At 43.7% G+C, this 9,403-nt stretch overlaps 3 protein-coding genes across 3 annotated transcripts; all 3 read left to right on the top strand.

The window, feature by feature from the left end:
• The first annotated feature begins 49 nt into the window (after positions 1–49).
• crybb3 (crystallin, beta B3) lies at positions 50–2,044 on the top strand. The gene is made up of 6 exons (XM_058635229.1): positions 50–549; positions 832–929; positions 1,118–1,236; positions 1,314–1,446; positions 1,536–1,678; positions 1,766–2,044. Exons 2-6 carry the CDS (start codon positions 855–857, stop codon positions 2,013–2,015), a joined length of 720 nt encoding a protein of 239 aa, XP_058491212.1. The 5' UTR covers positions 50–549; positions 832–854; the 3' UTR covers positions 2,016–2,044.
• Positions 2,045–4,225: 2,181 nt separating this feature from the next.
• Positions 4,226–5,409, top strand: crybb2 (crystallin, beta B2). The gene is made up of 5 exons (XM_058635230.1): positions 4,226–4,337; positions 4,449–4,567; positions 4,657–4,789; positions 4,912–5,054; positions 5,146–5,409. The coding sequence occupies exons 1-5, from the start codon at positions 4,266–4,268 to the stop codon at positions 5,312–5,314; spliced, it is 636 nt and encodes a 211-aa protein (XP_058491213.1). The 5' UTR covers positions 4,226–4,265; the 3' UTR covers positions 5,315–5,409.
• A 567-nt stretch (positions 5,410–5,976) lies between these two features.
• ctu1 (cytosolic thiouridylase subunit 1 homolog (S. pombe)) lies at positions 5,977–8,777 on the top strand. The gene is made up of 3 exons (XM_058636193.1): positions 5,977–6,149; positions 7,031–7,531; positions 7,630–8,777. The coding sequence occupies exons 2-3, from the start codon at positions 7,036–7,038 to the stop codon at positions 8,163–8,165; spliced, it is 1,032 nt and encodes a 343-aa protein (XP_058492176.1). The 5' UTR covers positions 5,977–6,149; positions 7,031–7,035; the 3' UTR covers positions 8,166–8,777.
• The last annotated feature ends 626 nt before the right edge of the window (positions 8,778–9,403 follow it).

A 9,403-nucleotide genomic window follows, 5' to 3' on the forward strand; every position in this document is an offset into this window, starting at 1 on the left:
AGTTGGAGATATCTAAATAGGTTTTGGTTCCTTAGTTGATCCCCTGGTAGTCAACCATTTCACCTTCTGTCATACTCCATTGTTTGAATGTGTTGATCAAATATCATCCAATCCATCTCAGTAAACGCAGTTTACTTTTCTAACCTGTGATTAGGACGACTTTTACCAACCCAGATTTGCTGGGGAAAGGTGAGAGGAGGTCTGGTGTGGTTGAGACTGGGTGTAGTCCAGTTTGTGCTGAGCGTGGCTGTTTTGCTGAATCCTCTTGGCTCTCCCTCTCCTTGTGCCTGCACACTTTTGCCCGCCGGCTGCCAGGCGGACGAGCTGCCTGGCAGCATGTGCCAACACAGCTGCCCATTGAGAGGCAGCGTTACGGACACAATGTGAGCGACAGACTTGCTGTATCAACAGCTCCTCCTTTTCTGCTGTTGTGGCCAGAAATAAACCATAAATACCCCCCCATCCGTGCCCTCTAATGGCTCAACCTCAGCAAACGCCAAGTGGCTCAGAGAGAGAGGGACACTACCACTTCCCTAGCAGGCAAACCAGGTAAACGCCTCATTCTGGACTCAGGAGTTAAAAGCAGTGGTGTATTAATCCCAGTGCAATGGAGTTAGATGGTGCTGCATCAGTGAAGACCCAGGTTTGGAGGATTTTGCCTTCATGGATTTGTAACTGCTGAGAAATCTGACAAGGAATTAGTCATTCTGTGTCTTTTGTCGTGTTCAGTTGAAAAAATGTGAGGCAGATTAGATGCACGCACGAGTCATGAATTGCAACTGTGACACTGAGCTTTCCTCCTGTGTGGGTTCTTTGTCCGCGGCCACAAAGTGGAGGAGCAGCGGATCAGGAGGATGTCGGAGCAGCAGAGTGCCCCGGAGCAGCAGGCTGCTGGGAAGAGCCAGGGTGGAGCTGGAGCCACTTATAAGGTAAGAGTCAGAACCCTCAGATCACCCACTCAGATCAGTGTCTCACTGCAGCAGGGCCCTCTTGGAAAGTAACAGTGTTTTAATGATGATATCCATGCATGGAGGCCTTCATCTCAGACGTCCACAGTGGGAAATGAATGTGTATGCATGTGATGTTGCCTGGTAACACCCTTCTCTCCGCGATGCAGGTGGCCGTCTTTGAGTTTGAGAACTTCCAGGGCAGCAAGGCAGAGTTTTCTGCCGAGTGCAAAGACGTGAAGGAGAAGGGACTGAAGAAGGTCGGCTCTGTGATCGTCGAGTCGGGGCCGTGAGTGAAGCGCACTGGTTTGCATCTTGCCATAGTTGATGTTATGTGCATTTATTTGTTGTTCTCCCTCCTGTCAGGTGGGTGGGTTACGGTCGGTGTGGATTCACAGGGGAGCAGTTTATCTTGGAGAAGGGCGAGTATCCACGCTGGGACACCTGGACCAACAGTCAGAACAGCTACTCGCTCTTCTCTCTCAGGCCGCTCAAAGTGGTGGGTGCTTGACCTCCCCCGTGCAGAATGTGTGCGTCATCGTTTCGCGGCGTGCAAGTATCCTTGTTTCTCTGTTTCTCTGCCCACAGGACAGTTCTGATCACAAGCTACACCTGTACGAAAACCCCGGATTCACTGGTCGAAAGATGGAGATTGTCGACGATGACGTGCCCAGTTTGTGGGGCCATGGTTTTCAGGACCGTGTAGCAAGTGTCAAGGCTCTTAACGGAACGTAAGATCCTCCATACACCCATTTTTTTTTTAAATCAAAGTCGATGTTCATCAACTTTTATGATCTAAAATTTTCCCATTCTTTCAGATGGGTTGGCTACTTGTTCCCAGGTTACAGAGGACGCCAGTTCATCTTTGAGCGAGGCGATTTCAAGCACTGGAACGACTGGGAGGCTCCGACGCCCCAGATCCAGTCTGTCCGACGTGTGCGGGACATGCAGTGGCACAAGAGGGGTTGTTTTACTGCTCCTGCCCCAGATCCGGCTCCTGGCCCCGGCCCTGACCCCGACCCTGCCCCGGTACCTCCCGCTCCCCCTGCAGCAGCTGGAGCGAGCTGAGCAGGATCCTCACCTGCCAACCCCCCTCCCCCTCCCACATCCCCCCCCCTGTGCTGCCCAACAGTGCCTGCCCTCTGCCTTCACCTCACGCTGGCAAATGCTGAGTGCCATGTATGATTCACTGGCAAATAAAAAGTTGTTTGACCTGGAGTTTGACGCTGTTGGTTTATTGTATTTGTGAAAATGGCTTTAAATGAGATAATAAAGATTTGGAGAGGCCTCTATCAAGATGGAAATAGTGTCGGCCACATGTATTTGTTTAAGATAAAGTGGGACACACACAGTATTTCTTTTACTGCTGCTGATTCCCTCACAAAGCTCATTGCTGTGATTGTGCATAAAGGATCCAGGTTAATATTTAAACCTGATATTATCCTTCTGATTACGTTGAACCATGCAAAACCGTTTGTTTTTTTATGTATAATATTGCACAGAACTGTGAATTAATCAGTTTAGGAAACAAAAGATCCAAAATTATACTCGCACACACCTACATATGATGATATACAGTACATACTCCTATATATCTTATAAAATGCACAACCTTTTTCACCTTGCACAGGATCTAAATATCTAAATGTATGTCCTTCCAGGTCAGATCTATCACCTTTTTACTTTTTGTGACATAAAATCACACGTTATTTTCTTAAAATGTGCTAAAATTGGGTCCAAATATTCCGTTTTTAATGTAAAACAAAGATGAGAGAAGCTCCAGTCCATTTTACAATACGACACATGCTCTGTTAAGATTCCAGTCAGGAAGGCCGGCGGGTGTTAGCCTCTGAACATCTGTCACACTGAGCCAACACTACATCAATATTCTGTCGACTCTTTAGGGCCAAACATAAGAGTTCATGATCGTGTTTGACTCTAAAACCACCTCCACTATCTGATCTGAGATTCACGGTCACTTTTAATCATTTCAAATCCTCTCTTCATATCATATCTTATCCACAGCACAGTTTATAAACTTCAAAAGTCAGGAAATGTGTGTTTGGTCGCTTATTTCTCTCGTGCAACGGTGCTTCCTGGCACTAAATCTTTATAATATCGTTGTAAAGCCTGTTTATTTCTCTGTTTGGCATCGGCAGAGAAGATTTGGCAACTCTCTCTCTCAACTCTGCTCATCCCACAAATGCAGTTCATCCATTTGAAAGGGATGATTTAGTGCCAAGAAGCCAAAAAAAAAAAAAAATGACACTACAGCATTTATATAGTAGTTTGTGAGAAATCGCTGTTAGTGTGACGATGAAAAAAACTGCAGCAAATACAAATACATTTCTCTTCCTGTGGCATAAAATGGAAATATTAAAGAGTTTTCATGGTAAATAAAAGTAGACCAGTGTTCTCAGAAACTTCATAAATCGCTAAATAGATAGATAAAAATTGAAATAAATATTATTTTTGATGACCTGTTTCATGTATTTATTATTTTGTTATGTAATTGCTGACTGAAATTATGCAAGTTTGACATTATTTGTTATTATTAAACAATTACATTCGATCAGATAGAGGGAAATTGACATCAATTATCAGCCATAGAAAACCTGTGTAGGTCTGATATTAGATATCATAACCTGTATTGTTTTTAATCAAAACAGTAGAAGAGATGTAAAAAAAAGAATCCAACCGTAGCCTTGGATGTGCACACTGAACAAAAATGTGAATTCTATTCATGAAATATTAAATAAACGTATATTTGTGTGAACGGCCGGCGTTGTTTGTGCCGTTATTCCGGGCCACTCTGAATCTTTCTCTCCCTGTCATTGTAGGTGTGCGACTCTTGGCAGAGTTTGTGCTGAATCGTGTGAATATCAAACAATGAGCGGCTGCACAAATGTGACAACTAATGAAATAACTCTGCGGGAGTGTGACACCCCGAGGTGGGGTGGCAGAGCCGTGACCCCCTCGTCTCAGACAGCCGTGTGGGCCTATGACAGGCCGACACACAGGCGGCTCCTGGCAGAGCTTCCTCCCCTGACCGATGCATATATATTGAGCCGATCGTGCCATCACAAGCTCACTGGCACACACAGGTACTGGTAAGCAGGTTGATGTTTGTTGTGCTGTATTATGTTCCTTTTAAATGCTGTATAATGACATGCTCAGAGGACTAATGTGGACACTTTTGTAATAGTAATAAAAGGGGAACTTATTTAGATTTACACGACTTTTATTAATCATTAATCAAGTGGATCAGTTTTCTGAAGTCTGCTGCTTTTCAGTTTCACCCTCGCCGATCTGTTCACTATGGCCACAGACCACCAGAACCCTGCGTCCAAGCAGCAGCAGCAGCAGCAGCCGGGCACCAGTGCGTTTAAGGTGAGCAGAGACCCTGTACCGTCCAAACATCAGCCTGGAAACAGACTGACGATAACCCTACAACGCTCATGGGACATATTGTCGTCTTTTTCTCCTCTCGCTGGTTCACAGCTGGTTATTTATGAGCAGGAGAACTTCCAGGGACGCTCCCATGAGCTGACCGGCCCCTGTACCAACCTCCCGGAAGCAGGCTGCGAGAAAGTGGGCTCCATCCTGGTGCTGTGTGGACCGTGAGTGTGGGGGTCGGAAACAGATCGAGGAAGACGAACTGACTGTACCGATTTAAACGCACGTTCGTATCTTTCATGTCTCCTCTCAGATGGGTGGGATACGAGCAGGCCAACTGTAAGGGGGAGCAGTATGTGTTTGAGAAGGGGGAGTATCCTCGCTGGGACTCCTGGACAAACAGCAGGCGCAGTGAAACCGTTCTTGCATTCCGCCCAATTAAAGTGGTATGAACATACCGTTTTTAATTTGTTTTAAACACAAACCCATCGTCAGTTCCCCCCCCCCTCCCCAAGTGGGGTGGCCAAACAAACCAACCCCACTGGATTGTTTCTGTGTCTCCGTTCAGGACAGCCAGGAGCACAAGATTGTCCTTTATGAAAACCCCAGCTTTGCAGGGAAGAAGATAGAAATCGTAGACGATGACGTCCCCAGTTTTCATGCACATGGCTACCAGGAGAAGGTCTCCTCTGTGAGGGTTCAGAGTGGCATGTGAGTGTGTCCTTCTAGCATATGTCCGTGTGTTATTCTTTGACCTCCTAAGTAAACTGTTTTCCCCCTTTCTGTGTCCATGCTACACCAGCTGGGTGGGCTATCAGTATCCAGGCTACAGAGGATACCAGTACCTGTTTGAAAAGGGGGAGTACAAGGACACCGCCGAGTTCGGAGCCCAGATTCCTCAGATCCAGTCAGTTCGGCGCATCCGAGACGTGCAGTGGCATCAGAGGGGAGCTTTTCACCCCGTCAACTGATGAGCTTGTGACCTTTTCTCTGCACCAACAGCTTCGGCCCTACAATCCCAACATCACATAGCATTTGGATTTTTATTTCTTGCAGCTGTTGCAAAAGTGACATTCTTTGAAGCAAATTATAATAAAATCATGATTGCATACATACATTTCACGTGTGATTTACTTCTGATGTCAACACTGTGTTCACCAAAACTCTCGCCAACACCTTAAAGAGACAACACAGAGGATTTCAAATTCAGGTCAGTAATATTCTCATGTACAGTTGTGCAAGGTTTAGCGACATCTAACGGTGAGACTGGAGATTGCCTCCATCACTCACCTCTCCCTTTCCACCTTTGTTTACATCATACATGCATGGTTAGCACTGCTAACTTAGCAGTAAGCTTCCACTGCGGTTTTAGAGAAATTTCAAGATAAAAAGTCACATATTTGCACTTTTTTCTCTAAATTTCTATAAAATGGTACAGTATACAGTATAGTCTGATATACTAACTAACTAACTAACTGTCTTCTCAAAACGTCAGCTCTGGCTGGTTTGTAGGTTTGGGCTGCAATACAAACATGTCGCCGCAAGATGGCGACCAGAGGCAGACTACTACTGTACAGTTTCAGGTGCAGTTCTTACATCCGGCCGACAGGTAGCGCTGCTTAGATTTACAACTACTACCTATTTCCGGCGAAGAAGAGCAGGCGACGTGATGAAATAATAACATGCTACACAGATCGTTGTAAACTGAGCCCGTTTAAGCAAGAAAAATCACATTTTGTCGTCACGTTTTCCAGAATATTCCCTCTTCTCTTCGTCAGTGCAGACTTTGGTTAACCGGAAACGCTGGTATGAAATGTTTTCCAACATGAATTGACTTTTGGCTAAACTTGTGCTAGCGAGACACGGACACACGTTTACGTCGAGGTTATGTTGAGTTCTTGTAAACACTTGATTTTAATCCAAACCCGACATTTAAATCATTTGATGTGTTTTACTTATGTTTATTATGTCTGACCGTTGTGTTTTAGGTTTAGTTTAGGTCTGTGTCAACGTAATCCCCGTCATTTGTCTTAATCTAGCATGGTTAGCGAACTGTAAAACTGGAATCTCTCTTCAAAGTACATGCCCTTTTGGTAACCTCTTAAATTCGGCATACCCCAAACAACATATCCATCATGATTCAAGCTGCCTTGCCTCGCTTTCTTCAATAAATGCCTGTTGTTCCGTAGACTTGGCTGAAATGTACAGCTTTAAACAGCAGTCCCATTACTGCTGTGTCGCACACTGTGGGACATTGGCATTGAATTAAAGTTGTGGGACACTGGTTGTTTCTATACGAACATTTTCACGACATCATGACAGCTCACAATAAGAAAAACACAGGTGTAAATGGTCAAATGAATGATGGCTGAGTTTAAGGGAGCCTGCTTCATTGTCATTGTTACACAAACTGGACAGAGCCATCACTAATGTGATCAACATCTCTGATTTTCCTGCTAAAATATGTGAAATAAAGCTGGTGTACATTAATCTTGGGGAGTGCTCGTAAGATGAGTAACTTTAGTGCAAGGTTCATTATCTTGTAGGTAAACACAAGGTTTTAGCTCTGTTGAAACAGCTGCAACAATAAGACTGAACTTTGTAGGTTGGTGTTTGTTTAGTCATAGGATTTTGGCTTGAAAACATTTGGAAACATGTTTGTTTAGCTTCTTAACGTTCCCCAACAGTTGAGATGCCTGTCCTGTGCAGCTGCTGCGCGGAGAAACGAGCCGTGCTGAAGCGTCCAAAAACTGGCCACTCGTTGTGCAAGGAGTGCTTCTTCTGCGCGTTCGAGGAGGAGGTGAATCAGACGATTGTGGCAGCAAAGCTGTTCAAACCTGGGGAACGAGTAGGAATCGCCGCTTCAGGAGGAAAGGACTCTACGGTTCTTGCGCATGTAATGAAGCTCCTAAATGAGCGCTACAACTACGGCCTTGAACTTATGCTTCTCTCTGTGGATGAGGGAATCACTGGTTATCGAGATGACTCGTTGGAGACTGTGAAGAGGAATGAGCAACAGTATGAACTGCCCTTGACAATCGTGTCGTACGAGGAGCTGTACGGCTGGACTATGGACGCTATAGTGAAGCAGGTGGGACTGAAAAATAACTGCACCTTCTGTGGAGTGTTCAGACGGCAGGCGTTGGACAGAGGAGCCATCATGCTGAAGGTGGACAAGATATGTACAGGTAACGTCAAAACCAAATATCAGAGGAGTGTTAATGAGTAATTATTCTGTGGGATTTAGTTGCAGTAGCTTGAAGTTTTTTTTTGTTTTTTTAAACAGGTCACAATGCTGATGACGTGGCAGAAACAGTTTTGATGAACGTCCTGCGAGGAGACATAGCTCGTCTGCGCCGCTGTACTGCCATCTCAACTGCCAGTGAGGGTGAAGCAGTAGTGCCGCGCTGCAAGCCCCTGAAATATGCCTATGAGAAGGAGATTGTCCTGTATGCTTACTTCAAGAAGCTGGATTACTTTTCCACTGAATGTATCTACTCACCCAATGCTTATCGGGGCTATGCAAGGACCTTTTTAAAGGACCTGGAGAGTGTAAGGTCCAGCTCCATCATAGATATCATCCACTCTGGTGAGAACCTGTCTGTGCGGGAGGGTGTAAAGATGCCTGTGCAGGGGTCCTGTAACCGCTGTGGCTACATCTCCAGCCAGACATTGTGCAAGTCATGTGTGCTGCTGGAGGGGCTGAACCGAGGCCTGCCAAAGCTGGGTATAGGCAAGCACAACCGTCTGCATCATAAAATTCTCTCCCGGCAGCCCCTGACTGAGAAAGAAGAGAGGAAACTCAAATCTGCTGAGTTTTGACAGTTTTTAATCATATATTTTAGCCACACCGTTTTTCGAATAATCTTTTTTTCTGGGAAAAGACGAGTCTTAGTCAGTGGTTCTCATATGGTCCAAATACAAAATGCCATCATGCACTGGTAAAACTAACAAATGATAAATGTCCCTCAAACTAAAAGAATAATAATAATAATAAAAAAATACTTTTCACTTTCAAGTTATTTTAACACATATAACAACCCATCTACAACCCATTCAATTTGGCAACCTTTTGTGGGTAGTAGCCCTCCGTCTGAGAAAGACTGGTCTATGTTATCAAATGCCATGTTTTCAATGATTTTTAATTCAATATTTATTGTGTTTATTTATTTTTACAGCTGTTGACCTCGATCAGTGAAAAATCTCTTGAGAAACACAATAGTATTGTTCAATAATGGATGAGTATCCAGTGCATTTGTAGTTAGTTATAAAACATACACCAATAAAGAAAGGTTTTGGTTTAAATGTTACTTTATATTCCAGCATATATATTTTTTATGAATTATTAGATTTTGGGGTGAGGTGCAGAAACATCGACTTTACTCCCAAGTTGTTTTATGATCTAGAATTCCATAATAAATACATTGTTTACAAGTTTTCAGTGTTGTTTTTCCTTGTGTTCATGCAGACCCATGAAGAAGCTGAACCTTCAAGTTCTAACTGGAATGGTATGCAGTGAAGCTGAAATGAGTTTGGCCTGAAAATATTCTTGCTACTGGGGATTAACAGTGGTATAATTTGGTCACTTTAGTTTAAGTTCATTGTTAGTTATATTTCAAGTGTGCAGGAAGATAGCGATCCTGCTAACTGACTGTTTACATGCATCCTGACCCAATTGCAAAATAACGCCTAATAATAATTATTATTCTGAATAGGTAAACCAGATGATTTAGGGGGGTATATTTTGACAAATTAAACATATTAATTGTATATGTGTGTAATTGACACACACACACCTTGAGTAAAAGGCTTTAAAAAATAAATCAGCAAAATGATCTTAGCTGTGCTTAATTTTTGTCTTTACTAAATAAAACTAAATAAAACCAGCAAATGTTCTAAAAAGGAATTAAAACTAACTAATTTTAAAAACAAAAAGTCAAAATTTTATAAAAAAACTAACAAAAACCCAAAACTATTATATCCTTGGTCCAGAGTAACTGACCCTGACCCAGGGAATGAATGCTCTCATGTGTAATGCCACCCTGTGGCCGCTAGATATC

The sequence above is a fragment of the Solea solea genome, chromosome 8 (genome assembly GCF_958295425.1).
Source record: "Solea solea chromosome 8, fSolSol10.1, whole genome shotgun sequence".
Lineage (NCBI taxonomy): Eukaryota > Metazoa > Chordata > Actinopteri > Pleuronectiformes > Soleidae > Solea > Solea solea.